At 58.4% G+C, this 14,912-nt stretch overlaps 1 protein-coding gene across 5 annotated transcripts in view; it reads right to left on the bottom strand.

The window, feature by feature from the left end:
• PLA2G6 (phospholipase A2 group VI) overlaps positions 1 to 14,912 on the bottom strand; it is a 56,160-nt gene that overhangs the window by 7,562 nt on the left and 33,686 nt on the right. For 4 of the 5 annotated variants that reach the window (XM_037160276.2, XM_037160279.2, XM_037160277.2 and 1 more), the window contains exons 6-13: positions 13,298 to 13,485; positions 11,072 to 11,168; positions 9,770 to 9,952; positions 6,281 to 6,389; positions 4,987 to 5,157; positions 3,067 to 3,145; positions 2,025 to 2,188; positions 1,659 to 1,809 (exon numbers count right to left, since the gene is read on the bottom strand). In XM_037160276.2, the coding sequence (XP_037016171.2) occupies positions 1,659 to 1,809; positions 2,025 to 2,188; positions 3,067 to 3,145; positions 4,987 to 5,157; positions 6,281 to 6,389; positions 9,770 to 9,952; positions 11,072 to 11,168; positions 13,298 to 13,485 (1,142 nt within the window). The remainder of the gene's footprint in view (positions 1 to 1,658; positions 1,810 to 2,024; positions 2,189 to 3,066; positions 3,146 to 4,986; positions 5,158 to 6,280; positions 6,390 to 9,769; positions 9,953 to 11,071; positions 11,169 to 13,297; positions 13,486 to 14,912) is intronic. The other variant, XM_053661770.1, reaches the window with a different exon arrangement.

Genomic DNA, 14,912 nt, shown 5'->3' with positions numbered 1-14,912 from the left:
TTGCCCCTAATAGGCAAAACACTTGAACAGGAATGTTACAAAAGAGGAAATCCAAAGGGCCTTTAAACACGTGATATGAAAAGCTGTTTCAACCTCTCCAGTCATCAGGGAAATGAAAATTCAAAGCACATCGATATGCCACCTAACACCCCCCAGGTCTGTAAAGGTAAAAATGTTGGACAATTGGCAAAAATGAGAGCAACAGAACGCTCAAAAAACGGCAAATGGGGTGAAAATAGAAACCAGCCCCTTGAAAGACGGTTGGGCAGAAGCTGAGCGGGGGCAGCCAGGCGCCCGGAGAGTCGGCAGCCCCACTCCCAGGCACACGTGTGCTCCAGGGGGACCTGTACACGCGTGGACCAGAAAACAAGCCCCACAGGGGTTGCTGCAGCTCTGTCTGCAAGAGCTCCAACCTGGAAGCAGCCTGCGTGTCCGTCAGAGGGATTCAGAGAAATAACTGTGGGCCATCAGAGGAGCAAGAAGGACGGTGAGACACAGCCCCACCCCCACCCAACAGCGGGCCTGTGCCCCAAACACAGCAGCAGTGTCAGAGAGGGGACACACAAAATGACTCCACCTGGGCCCAGGGACAGGCCCGGGAAATCCTGCTGCAAGGCGGGGGAGTGGCTGGCTACCCCCCAGGGAGGGCGGGGACTGTGATGGGGGCGGGCCACGTAGTCAAGGGGCTTCTGAATCTCTGGCAGGTGGTCATGTGAGCATTTGCTTCCTACTTATTCACTGATGCGGTTTATGTCCTTTGCTAAATGTAAGTTTTATTTCACCATCAAAAAGAAAAGAAAAATCTAGGGTAAAATATACAAAAATGCTTTTACAACATTGTATTTGATTAATAAATCTTGGATGATATTTTCCAAACCTCCTTAAAAGGCTATACATTATTCCTCAATGGGAAAAGAAAAGCTTTATTATAAAAACAAATCCTCCCAAGCCCTCTAGGTCTCGCTCACACGTCACTTCCTCCAGGAAGCCCTCCCTGACCACCTCACCCTCGGCCCTCTGTCTCTTGCGCCCACAGACAGCCAGGGATGAACACTTAGTGGCTCTGGGGCAGGCTCTGTCCGAGGTGCTGGGGCTGCAGAAGAAACAGGAGTTCCCAGTCTGGCGGCAGGATGCGAAGGACACAGACAATACGGTGATTCCGGGGCAGGGGTGCTACCAAGCAGCGGTGCTGCAGGCTCTTCAGGAGCCTCTTTAACTGGGCCAGCCTGCCTTCCTTGCACGGCTGCCACTTTTCGGGGCACTTGTCTCCCAACCACGTGGCAAGTCTTGCCACCTGCTGCTCGCATGTGCCCCCCCCATCGTGTGCGCATGCTCAAACACACACACACACACACACACACACACACACACACACACACGGATGGGGAACAGCTGTGCTCAGCACAGGAGTCCTGAACGTGTGTCGGCTGAGAATCGACCCCCTCTGCCCCTAGGGCGAGCCGGTCAGGTGGAAAAACATCAGATATGGGTGGAGGGTGTTTTCCACCCGTGTTCTCCAGCAGCCCCTCATTTCCACGGGAAGAAGCTGCTCCCCTCCCCAGCTTTAATCAGACCGGGACTGGGAGCCTCTGCCCCAGAGCAGCCGACAGGGCGCTGGGCTGGGGCCATGGCCCTAGTGCCCCGCCGAGCAAACTCACTTTGGCTTCCTGACGTCCATCATCTTGGTGTGCTCCCCAAACTCCCGCTTCAGGAACTCTTCCAGGGGCCCCGATTCATAGGGCCGCGAGCCCCGAAACACCTCGTCCTTCATGCGGAAGTACACACCACGCATGTAGGCCATGGACTTGCCTAGGAACAAGGGGGTCAGAGGTGGGGAGAGGCACCTGGCCTAAGCAATGACCGAGCCCGCCCCCTGCACCCGTTCCTGAAGGTGGATGCCCTCTTGGGCGGCCCAGACAGCTCCATGAAGGACATAGCACTTGAGTAAAGGCGAGTCCAGCCCAGAAGCTGACAGATCCTGACCCCACCCCGCCCCGCCCCCGCCGTCCAGGGGCCGCCCTCACTGTGCAGAATGGCCAGGGCCAGGATGCCTCCTGTGCTGGTTCCGGCCACCCAGTCGAACAGGTCTTTGGTGGCAATGCCCGAGGCCTTCTCGATGGCAATGAGGAGCTGGATGATGACCAGGCCTTTCACACCCCCTCCGTCCAGGCAGAGCAGGTGGTCATGGCTGTAGTGGGGACAGCAGCGGGAGGGAACAGGGCTCCATCACAGCCCAGCACTCTACCTCAGCACTTGAGCCCTGACCCTGGGTATCGGTGCCGAAGCAGCCATGTGAGCACTCGAAACCTGTGTCTATGGAGCCCTCCCTGCTCCCTGCCGGGGCTGGCACTGCAGCCTGGCCAGGAGAGAGCCCTTGGTCGCAGAACGTGCCTGGCTTGGAAGACCTGGGCCTGTCTCCACTTTGACACTCACTCAATGTGACCTTGAGAAGGACTCAACCCCTGGGGGGCTCAGGTTCTGCAGTCACTAATTCCTCCCCAGGAAGGCTGCTGGCGTAGGAGCGCAGGACAGTAATAAACAGAGTAAGCCACCTCTATTACTAGGGGAGGGGCAGGGAGAGCTGCCAATCAGAACCACGTCTGTCCTGGTGGCCAGTTATGCTGGCGGCACTGGTTCTGGGCCTGGGTCTGTCCTCCAGGACACGGCATGGGCCTCTTCTCTGTGATCCTACCATGCAGGCCTGCCTCCTGCAATGGGTCAGGGTGCACTGCAGGGCTTGGGCCAGCGGCCCAGCCTGCCAGCTCCGTGCAGGGAGGCAGGGTCAGGAGCAGGCCCTCGTCTCTCCAGAGGGCCGTGGGCCGCCTCCCCCACAACCATGGCAGGGTATCGGGGGAGGGATAGGACTGCAGCCAGCCCCATCATGTGACCCAGTGCCTGCACAGCTGGTGACAAAGGAGCAGGCCCAGGCTCTCTATAGACTCCATCTCCTGGCTGAGAAGCACAAAGGACTCAGGCCGCCCCGCAGGACTGCGGACACAACCACAGAGCCCTCTGTGGACGCCGGGCAGAAACCTCCACGTGCAGCCCCCTTCCCTCCTCACTTACGTGCGCTTCTCGTCCCGCGTGGAGCTCAGGATGAAGGTCGGCTTCCGGGCCCGGGAGATGTGCACGAGGTCCTGCAGCTCTGCGGACACAGGGTGGCAGGGCCAGCCCGGTGGGTCACCCTGCCGCCCCCGAGGGCTCGGGGGTAGATCTGAGGCTATGCCCTCACCCCACTGTCGCCAGCAGCTCTGCCTGCGGCCCTCAAGAAGGGCTCTTTGTCCCAGGAAGCAGCTGAGCCAGAGCCCACCGCCCCTCTGGAGAAACGGCTGGAATGGATGGGAGCCCACTGCCCTGGGAAGGGCCCCGCTGGCCCGGGCAGCGCCCAGATTCGCCTCAGCATCTGCCTCCCAAAGCGCGAGGCCCAGGCCCCTGAGTGTCCTGTGCTTTGCGGCCCACAGCGGGGTTCCCCGCCCGTCCACCTGGTGCGGCCAACAACCACCAGCACCATGGCTGCTGTTCCCAACTTATAGATGAGGTTCAAAGAGGTCATGCGACTCGTCCAAGGTCACAGCCAAAAGGGCCGAGTCGAGATGCGCCTTGGTATTTAACTCCATGAACGGAGGGAGGCAGCCTGACCACTCTTCAGATGCCCCTCATCCTGACCCTTCTGGAAACTTCCTCAATGGCCTCTCAATTCGGATGCACCTGTCCACTCCGTTCATGTGCCCAAGGCCCACCCTGTGCACGAGCTGCCCTCCTAACAAGCAGCCTGGCCCCAGGTGCCTGGCCCGGCAGAGCCACATCATCCAGTTTGATGGGCCCCCCACACCACTGTGCAAGTTTAGAAGCAGGCGGCAGGGAGCAGAGAGCAGGGAGCAGAGAGCAGGGAGCAGGGAGCAGGGAGCAAGGCGGTAGGTGTCCCCTTACCAGGCAAGTGGCCAGAGGGTAGGCAAGCTAAGCGGGAGACCCGCCAGGAGAGGCAGGGGACAGCGTGCCAGGCTGGGGCGGTACAGAAGGGGGCGTGTGCTGGCATGGGGCTGAGAGACAGGAGGAGGAGCTGGCTACGGTGGACTCGGGGCATGGAGGGCTCTGCGGCCCCTCTAGGCCCAGGGCATTACCCATCGGACACCTCACCCCAGGCCCACCATCCAGCCTGGCTTGGGTGACTGAATGCCTGCAAAATTGAGAGATAAAGATGGGGGGTCAGCTCCGGGTGGGGGTGGGCAGGCTGAGGAGAGAGGCAGAGCTGGAAGGACTGACTGGCTGCTGGCCCTGCCTGCGCTGCACTCCAGGCCTGGCTGAGCTATTCTGGGTGGGGGTGCTGGTGTCTGCTTCCCCAACAGCAAAAAAAAAAAAAAGAGGCTGGCTTGCCAACCATGGGTTTCTGACTACCCTGATCCGGGACCCCACTCTCAGACAGTTGAGGGCCTGGGGTGGACTGCCCACGGGAGACCCAGAGTCTCCTTGGGGCCATCTCCACGGATCCCAGGATGCCCGGGGGCCGATGCTGGCTGCCTGCCACGATCAAAAGCACCTAAGTCACTGAGCTGAACAGGCCAGCGTGGGAGCACTCGGCCTCAGGCCTGACAGGGACTCAGCAGTGCTGCAGAAACACTTGCTGAAGCCAGAGGGCCGGGGGCTCCGGCACCCCGCAGGGCTCCTTCCTGCCTGCCCTGCACTCCCAGGGCACACAGCCGTGACGGCGCTCACCTCACGGGTGCTAGGGCACACCCAGACCCGAGACCTGTGTCCAGGGTGTCCTCTCTGGGGAAATGCATTGTGGGCTGTGGGCCAGGGAACCCACTGGCCTCCGGGCTCCATAGGCTGCTAGCTGCCTCCAGAGGCTAACATGCCCTGCCCACCCTCCCTCCCTGCTTGTTTCAAAGGCTGCCACACTGAGGCCCTGTTCTCTCGGGAGCTCTGATCTGGGGGCCTGGGAACCAGCTAGAAAGCAGGGAGCAGGGGGCGGTGGGGGGGGCCTACCTAGGTTGTTTAAGCTGATCGGTGGTGGCTGGGGCTGCGATCTCTCCAGGGAGCAGGAGGAACGCTGTGCTGCTGGGGAGCCTGGCTCCGAGGGGGTCCCTGGGAGGAGCGGCAAGTGGTGGCTGGCCCCTATGGTTCTCAGCAGAGTTAAGAGTGCCCTCCTGGTGACCACTGGTGACAGCGTGGGGAGGAGGAGATCGCACGGGATCAGAAGTGAAGTCATCATCGGAGGGAAGAGGGCCCTCCCTTCCACACATGGCCCCGCTTCCACCTGCCAGGCTGCCCAGGCAGGCAGGCGCGCCGAGGGGCCGGGTGCCCGACCCCACCCTGGCGGGGCGTGCAGGCTCCAGTCTGCTCCATCCAAAACAGCTTCCTGGGGCCAGGGAAGGTGCTGGGGCTCAGCATGGAAAACAGAAGGAGTGGGCGGTGCTGCCCCGCCTGACTGTTGTGGGAACTCCCTCCGTCCCTTCGACTCTGGTGGAGAGGGCAAGACTCCCACCTCCACACGCAGCAGTTCTCCAAAGTGCCGAAGGGACAGTCTCCTGCACAGCTCAAAAGGGACTAGCCAGCCAGCCAGCAGGGATTTACTCCCATCTGACAAATGGGATGACAGAAAAGGATGCCACGAGAAACAGTGTGCCCATGCACGCACACATGCTTGCACACACTGGTGAGTGCACACCCACAGCAAACTCCACAGCTCCCTGAAACCCTCCAGGGAGCTCCAGGCTGTGGGTGAGGAGAATCTGTTTTTTCTAGCCCAAAGCCAAGGTCTCACTGAGTGAGCCTGGGGTGCATGCAGTCTGCTGTGAGCACGGGGCACGCACACACACTTGAGTAGTGTAATGCATGCAGCCTGCCTGTGAGCACGGGGCACACACACACACTAGGGTGGTGTAATGCATGCAGCCTGCCTGTGAGCACGGGGCACACACACACACTAATGTAGGGTTCTATCAGTGGACTCCCCAAGGCTGAGGACGAGGGCTGTGGCCCCTCCCTGTCCCGCTCCCTGAACCCTGGCACGCTGGGGTGGGATGGGCCACACAGGAGAGGGTACTGGCTGAGCAAGCGCCGTGGTGGGCTCCATCTCCTGGCTGGTCAGGGCTCCAGGTCTTGGGAAAAGGAACCTTACAGTCTCAACCTCCCAGGGCTTTCCAGAGACCCTGCCCAGGGAGCCAGGGGGGTGGGTGCAAACAAGATTCTGGCACCTGAGAGTGGGGGCCCCCCCTTCCCAGCCCCGGGCTCCCCACCATCTCTGCCCAATGCTGGATCCAGAGAGGTGAGCACATACGTTTGCTGATCTTGGAGGCTATGAAGGCAGGAGTCTCCCCAGAGTCATTTGGGGTGTCCACCTCTGCCCCGAACACAATGAGGGCCTTGACCATCTCCACGTTGTCTTTCTGTTGGGGATGGAGTGGGGGGTGGGGAATATGCAACAGCTCAGGAAAACGAAGAGGAAAGGGACCCTACCCATCAACTCAATGGGCATTTCACTGGTCCTCGGCATGGGAAAGGACACTGGGACTTTTGACCCCCGACCCTACCGATCTGATGTTCCGAAGTCTACACTCTGAAGGCTGGTGCCCTGACAAGCAGGCTTAGTGTCCCCAGGTGAGGGTCTCGGAACGCAGACAGAAACCAGCAGTCCCTCACCCAGTCTCCAGCTTCACCAGCTCCTCCTCACAGGAAGCAGCACAGCTATGACCCCCCACCCAGGAACCATGGGGACACTGAAGGGTCAGCTGCTGATTGCAAGGAAAGGGAAGACTGTCTGCCCATGTGGTCCAGGGCGCCAGTCCCAAGGGGGTGACCTAGGGTCCTCCCTGATGGCAGCCTCTGAGGGCGGCCTCCCTGTCCACAGCACTGTGTGGTTACCACCTGGGGGCCGGGCAGTGGTGGTGGGGGCACAGCTTGGTGTCCCAGGGCCGCCTTTCCCTGTCTCATGGGTGAAGAGGTGTGTCCAGAAGGCAGTTGTTCCAACAGTGGTTCCCACACCATCGGATTCACATGGGCACAGGTAAATATGTGTGCTTCAAACACCAGTGACATGGCTTTTTTCGAGCCACCTTTCCTTTGTAGCACTGGTTTGGCCACGCTACGGTAGTGACATAACATTCCCTTCAAAATAAACTTAAGTCGAACCGACGCACAGAAACGGTTAAGCAGCCCATTTGTAAAAGCGGTTCTGGAGTGTGCCACACCCTGAGATGGCACTGCGGGGGCCTGGACACAGGGAAATAGTGAAGCCCGCCGGCCATTCTCCAAGTGAGATCTGTGGGCCCCTGTGGATGTGGGAGACCCTCTTCAAAGGTTCAGGACGTTAAGCCTGGTCTCATAGAAAGTAGCAAGGTGTCTGCCCTTGCGCTGCACCAACTTTTGCACTGATGGTGCAAAGGCATGGTGGGTAAAACGGCGTCCTAGCAGGCAGCAAGGCCGCAGCACCATGACAGTGGTCATGGCTTTCCTCTCTGCTGAGCACTCACGGTCAAAAAACGTTAACTAACCAGCCTGCTCCTCCCCAGAACGCCCTGCTGCGGCAGCGAGGGTCGCTCTGTTAGGCTGTGACCCTGAGTGCGGAGTGAGGCGAGTGGTGTGGGCGAGACCTTCCTGCGGCCCCGCCGACAGGCCTAGGGAGGGAAAGCGCCTCCACGCCTGTGAGCCGAGAGCCGACAACCGAACTAGCGGCTTGTTCGCACTGGATGCTGTGTTTTCTTGAGGAATGACAGACGGACCGATGGGCCAGCTATGACAATTCAGCCTTGGGGATGGGGGTGGGGGACACTTTCTCAAAAATGAAGGTGGCGAGCCTGTCACTTCAAGAAAACCCCCTGGCAGTATTTGGTGCCGATAGTAAAATGTGAGCTTCCAAACAAATGCCAGCCTTCCAGAGAACCCGCGTGCGCCCTGCAGCTCACAGGCTTTTCTCATGCGCTGGACGGTGGCATCTACAAATGGGGGTTTTGCACCACGAAAGGGGCTGATGTATTTGGGAGCTACACACACTCAGGGAACCGCTATTTTCCAGGGAGGACACGGACCGTGCATGGGTAAAATGCCCCTGTGACAGGCAAGAGGTTCCTGTGGATGTGAGTGAGAAGTGCGGGGAGATGGCCTCGGGGTGCCCGCTGCACCCAACCTGCCAGCAGCTACCCCGTCAAGTTCTGGTGCGCTGTCGAACATACCCATAAGAATCTGAAAAGGTACAGCTATGTATCTTTTCCAACCACATTTCTCTGTGAGGCCGAATTTCTTCATGTTCTTCAACACACCTGATGACACACTGCAACAGTGAATGTAGCAGAAGATGGGAGGGTTCATGCCTTCTCCAAAGACAGGCATTAAAAAGACACAAAAAAGTAAAACAATGCCATCTTCTCTCGGTCAGTTATTTTTGTTTAGGGGAAAAAAAAGGTGTTTTTAGGTTCTGGCTGGTATAGCTCAGTGCATTGAGTGCAGGCCTTCGAACCAAAACATCACTGGTTTGATTCCCAGTTAGGGCACACGCCTGGGTTGCAGGCCAGGTCCCCAGTAGGGGGTGCACTACAGGCAACCACGCACTGATGTTTCGCTCCCTTTCTCCCTCCCTTCCCCATCTCTCTAAAATAAATAAATAAAATCTTTTTTTTTTAAAGAAAAGGTATTTTCCACAAACATATTACTTACCATATTTTTCAGACTATAAGATGCACTTTTTTACATTTTTTGCTTGAAAATTTCTTTTCCTATTTTCCTCCTCTAAAACCGAGGTGCATCTTATGGTGCGGACCCCAGACGCACTTTGGTTTTAGAGGAAAATAGGGGGAAATTTTTGAAGCAAAAAATGTGGTAAAAAAGTGTGTCTTATAGTCTGAAAAATATGATATATGAGTATGTGATGGGCAAATTACAGTCATATTTTAATGAATCTTTTAATAATTTCAAAAGCCTCGTAATGAATGAGTCTTTTGAAAACCTCTCACTTTTAATTTCTAATATGAAAATATAGACAGCTAAAATTCATATAAAAAGGTCTTTGGGATCCTAAGTAATTTTTAAGAGCACAAGGGGACCAAACAGACCGAGATGCTGGCTGACCGGGACGGTTCCAAGGGACCATTCAGCGCTGAAACAGCCGTGGTTTCACTTACAGTTTCAGCCTCTCGAGCACCACTGCCCCACAACCACGACCTTTGGCATAAAATAGGATGTCTTTGAATTTGTCCTAAATCGACATGCTTTAGAGTCCCAGGGTCTCCCTCCAAGACTCATGACACAGGCACCTGCGCATTGCCACCACTGTCATTACACGCACACGCACAGACACACGTCTGTGACACAGCACGAATGTCCCGTCCCTGCATGCAGAGCGGTCACCCTGCAGTGTCGGAGCAGACTGCAGGGCCTTCACGGGCCGGAACCCTGCTCTGTGACGACCCAACACCCACTGAGGGCCACCCGGGCGCAGAGGCCAGCCCCGCCCCCCAGGAGTTGAGAGGGCGCCGCTCCCCAAGGACGAAGGGGAGGGGGACAACACCTGCAGGGTGCTTGCTCCACGCCGGCCTGCACGTGTCACTCAGACGTCCCTCCTGGCTACCAAGGGTCCGCCACCGACTCCTCTCGACCACTCTGCCAGGTGGGTGCCGACACCTCCGTGCCCCAGGGGAGGCACCGAGGCCGACAGAGGTGACGCGAGTGCCTGAGGCCACAGTCAGTGCCAGAGCTGGGCCTTCCCCTCTCGTATCTCGAGTCTTGTTGGCAGGCACAAAGGGAGGGGCACCAGGGCGCCAGGGAGGAGACTCACCGACACAGCCAGGTGCAGCGGCGTGTTGCCGTGCTCTCCGCGGGCATCGGCGTGGGCCCCGTGGGTCAGCAACACCATGACGCAGTCGAAGCGGCCACGCATCACTGCCACGTGCAGAGCCGTGTTGCCCGCAGAGCTGGTGCTGTGCACGTCGCCACCTCGTTTCAGCAGCAGGCGGGCCATCTGTGGGGGACAGGGTCCCGGCCCAAGTCAGCAGGGCACCCCCGCGGCCCCTGGGCACACCGGGCACTGCCACTTCCTCCCTCAGAGGGAAAGCTCCAGCACTGGAAGGGGGCCCAGGTGGCAGGTCCCAGTCCTGTGGGTGGCTCTGGGCCTTCCACACCATCAGCACCCAGGACTAGGGGACAAGAGCCCGAAGATGTGCCGATTGCTTTAAGGGGCCTCTGAGGCCTTCTCTGGGACTCACAGGGTCCATGCCTCCCTGCTGAAGTCCCCCTGGGCCCTGCCCCAGAACAGCCCCACTCCTTGTCACCTCCCCTGGGACCCCGCAAAGGTAGGGTCCCCTCTCGGGACTTGGCAACACTCATCCCTGCCCCACAGCAGCCCCAAGGAAGGGAGCCTGGATGTTGGAGCCCAGGAGCCTTGAGCAGCACTGCTTCCTCCCAGCTGTCTGAGCTTGGGTGGGTCACTGCACCCCTTTGCACCTCAGTTTTCTCTGCTGTGAAATGAGAATGAAGGTCCCTACCTCACCGAGGTGGTGATAACGAGTGACAAAACTCACAGAAAATGGCCTGCCTCGGTGGCTGGCTCCTGGCATGAAGATGGTGCCCTGCTGGGGCTGGCATGTCCACCGCCTGGTCCATCCCGGGTAGGGGCAGGCCGTGCCCTCTGGGGCCACCTGAGCCGTGCTCTCGGAGAGGAGAGACCAGAGCCCTCCATCGTCCCAGGGGGACGGAGCAGGGCCTGGGGGGCGGCCTCAGAGGAGATGCTGCTGGAGCCGGCAGCAGCATCGCCATCAATCACCACCTCTGTGTGCAAGGCACTGGACGATTTATGAAGAATGTCCCCCTGCACTACCCTGCTGCTGACCCACACCTCCAGAGGCAGGACACTGGGTGCCCAGTTTACACAGAAGAAAACCACAGGGGGACACTGTCACTGTGCCAGTGAGCAATGCCAGGGTGTCATCTCTCCTTGGGCTTGTCTGCCGGGGGCCCACTGTGAGAGCGACCCCCAAGTGCCAGCCTCAGAGTCCCCTCAGGAACCTCCTTCCTCAGGCAGCTGAGAACGAAGGGCGCAGGGACCTGCCCCCTGCCCACCACTGCCCTGGACTCCGCCTACCTCTGCGTTCTTGGCCCAGTGGAGCGGGCTGGCCCCATAGCGTGGGTCTTTGCTGTGGACCTGGCTGCTGTCCATGTTGATGATCATTTCGGCGCACCTGGGGAGAGAGGAGCCTCGGGTGGTGAGGAAGGCCAGAGGCAGCCTGGAGCCGGGAGAGGTCATGACTAAGGGCTTCATCCACTGGTTAGGGAGAGTTTCTGCAAATAAAGTTGCAATGAAACCAACAGCGTGAACACTGTGGTATGTCTAGGGTATCATGAGCCTCATAAGACACAGCTCAAGCCCCTTCCTCCAGGAAGCCTTCCCTGATGCCCCCTCCAATCAGCAATGATCACTCTCACTGGCGCTGGCTTTAGAGTCCGACGGACTTGATGTCAAGCCCCAGCTTTCCCACTGGTGACCTCTGGAAAGTGACCTAGTCCAGCTGCAGCACGGAGACTGTCCTAAGAGGACTGGGTGGGAATTAAAGGAGACGGGGTATTTCAGCACCTGGTTCTGGGCCTGGCCCTCCATGACCCGGTCCCTTGAAAGCACTGCATACTGTGGCACCACTCACAACAGCCAAAGGGTGGAAGCAACCCAAGTGTCCACCAACAGATGGCTGGAAAAGCAAAACGTGGCACAGCCAACAGAGCATTATTTTGCCTTAAAAAGGGAGTGAATTCCGACCCATGCTCCGACACTACTGGACCTTAAAGATATCACACTACGCAGAACCAGAGTCCTGGAGGGTCCGCAGACAGCAGGTGGGAGCTGGGACAGAAGCGCCCTTGGCAACACCAATGCCCGTGATTCTGAGTCCAGCTGTGCTGGCTGCCACACAGAGGTGGGGGCAGGGGCGGCCCTGCCTGGCCCTGAGGAGCACGGCTGTGTGCGCAGCAGTAGGGCACGACCTATGTCATCCTGCAAGGATGCTCTCTGATCTGAGCCGGCCCGCAGAGAGGCCCGGGCGGGGCAGGGAGGGGGCCTGGCTGCGGGCATCTGAAGAGAGGCAACCTGGAAAACCCCAGGGTCCTGGAAGGGACATGGACGGCGCAGGTGACTGGGACCATAGGGCGGCTGAAGCCGAGTAGGAGCAGGGCCACCGCGCCAGCTGTAGAGGAGAGTGTGGCCAGCACTGTGTCCACTTGGATCGCGCCCTGCCACCAGGGAACCTGATTGCTGGGGGCGAGAGCCCTGGTACTGTCCCCAGCCACTTGGTCAAGTCTTTCTTAAAATCCCAGCTCATCCTGGCTGCGAGAGAGCAAAGGAGAGGAAAGTTCATCCACGCTTGGACCAGACTTTCAAGGGGAGAGCAATGCCCCAGGGTCCAGTCAGGTCCCTAAAGGATGGACAAAATCTAAGGGAGGGCGAGTGCCCACCCCCGACCTGAGCGTGGCCTCTCTGTGCGCTCAGCTCCGGAAGGTCCGGGTGACTTCCGGGTCTCCTGTCCCGGAGCTGTTCTCCTCTCCATCTCTGTGAGGCCAGCACTTAGCGCAGTGCCTGGGACTGAGGGGCTGGCTGGCCCATTCATTCATTCCTTCCTTCATTCTAGATACTGTACCTGCTACATAATATTTTGTTAGTTACCTTTTCTATCCACTCCCCCATACCCATCACACACACACACTCATACACACTCATACACATGGAAAAGAATTTTCCTGAAACGAGGATTTCCCAGGTGTGGGAAAAGGGAAGAAACAAGAGAGGGTTCTGGAGCTCCCTAAGACATGGGCCTGGGACCTGTGTCCCCACAGTGCCACCAGCCAGGAAGGGCAAATTTGCCCAGGCACATGGGGCCCTGAGCCCCCCGACCACCATTCCTGGGCTTTGAGTCACCCAAAGAGGCTGTGAACACCGCAGCACGACAGGGTTCAGACCAGGCTGGCGGGTTTGGGGGGGAAGAGGACCCAGGTTGGCAGGTCCGTCTGAGTCCTGGGGTTGCATGAGACCACCACCTGGGAAGCTGGGAAGGGGGGCTGCAGGGAAGGTTAAGATGGTTCTTCTCCAGCTTGGGAGAGGCAGGTTTACGGTGAGAAACGAAGGTGCACTGCAGAGCGCACAGTGGAGCTCACAGACGGAGTCACGTCCCCACACATTTCTTTGTGCCAGGTCAGCCTTTGGCGCCAGAATCTGACGCACATCCAATGAGCCTGCAGAGGCCACTGCTCAGGAGAGGCCAGGGAGAGCTGAGGCCCAGCACCCGTGCGGGGCAGGGGTCTGGGGTGAGTGGGGAGGGCTTACCCCTTCTGGGAGAACTTCATGGCCGTGTGGATGGGGTACCCGCGGGGCCCCATGATGTTACAGCGAGCGTTGTACAGCAGCAGCGCATGGACCATCTCCTGCTTCCCCATCTGGCAGGCCAGGTGCAGCGGGGTCAGCCCTTGGTTGTTCACCTGGTTCAGGCCGGACGACGCATTCTTCCCTAGGAGCTGCCAGCACAACAGCAGGTGGGCCGGGGCCCACCTCGGAGAGGCCCCGGCACGTCCCTCTCCTGCCACCCCCAGTGGCACCCCATTGGCAGTGTCTCTCGGGGCACTGGGGGGGGGGTAGCTGGACTCCATGGGAACAAGAGAAGCAACAGAGAAGGGAGGCCTGAGAGGTGAAAAAAAGCTGACTGAGCCAGTGTTAGCTGGGTGCGGGTCTGGCAAGACTGCAGGACAATTGCTGCAGAAAGACACTGAAGATGAGGGTGCATCTAGGGATGGGCACTGGGGGTCCAGGAGGAAGGGGTAGTGTTCCTTGCTTTTCACTGTATATTCTTCAGTCCTGCTTGAATGCTTTTTGGTATGCACAGATATTATTTTTTTCAATTAAAAAAATACCAGCCTTAAAAAGCAAGTCGGGAGGCTTGCATTTCCTCACTTGCAGCTGAGTGCTGTGTCCCTGGGGTTAATTAGACCCCCCCCGCACCCGAGGGAGCAGCTGGGCGTGTCAGCGGCCTGAGTGCGCACTGCTCTGGGGCCCTCCCTCGACAGACTTCTTACTGTCACTAATCCTGTTTCCTTAGCAAGGGGGTGGGCTGATGGTGCCCACCCCCGAGGGCTTTCTGAGAATGAACTAGAGCACACATGACACTCGGGACAGGCCAGGCTGGAGACAAGCGTGCCATAAGGGACGGGCACAGCTGTACATGACTACTGTGAGTGCCCCTGGCCTCGGCTGGAGGCAGGATACGTGGCCCGTGTGGGGCACTCGGTGGTGCTCAGCAAGGGTGGAGCTCGGCATCGGCGGGGACCCCCACCCCAGAGGGCACTCGTCATTAGGTATGAGTCCATTTTCTGCAGTAACATAGTTCCATTCTGGTGCCAAGGCAGAGACAAGGACATAACCTTTGGAAGAATCTTCTAATTCCAGGCAATAAAATACTGTCCTGTAGTCTGTCTTTCCTATATCATAAAGTAGCCTTTCAAGAACATCACTTCATTTACGCACTCAAAAGTTTGACTTTTGGACAGTCAGGACTTCCGGCCAAGATGGAGGCATAGGTATAGGTAGACATGCTTTGCCTTCTTGCACAACCAAAATTAAGGACAACAAAAATTTAGAAACACAAAAATGATCAGAACTGACAGATTTTGAACTGCACAGAAGTCCGACAACCATTTATCCAGACTGGCAAGAGGGGCGGAGTTGGCAGCCAGAGGAGAGGGGTCGAAGCAGGAAAAAGCGGTGCCTGGTGGATCCAGGCCCACTGGTGATGGCTGGCAGACCCCACACGCACGGTGGCAATGGGAAGACCCAGTGAGGTACGCGAGGTGGCTGACCACGGTCACACATACGTGTGCAGATGAACCAGGCGAAAGTGGCAGCGAGACAGACCGCACAACCCGGGGCCCCACTGACAGGAAGTAAACCC

This window comes from Artibeus jamaicensis, unplaced genomic scaffold (assembly GCF_021234435.1).
Source record: "Artibeus jamaicensis isolate MK-2021 breed Jamaican fruit bat unplaced genomic scaffold, CSHL_Jam_final contig_233, whole genome shotgun sequence".
NCBI lineage: Eukaryota > Metazoa > Chordata > Mammalia > Chiroptera > Phyllostomidae > Artibeus > Artibeus jamaicensis.
The sequence above is the reverse complement of the archived record's forward strand: the minus strand, read 5'-3'. Positions and strand labels throughout refer to the sequence as shown.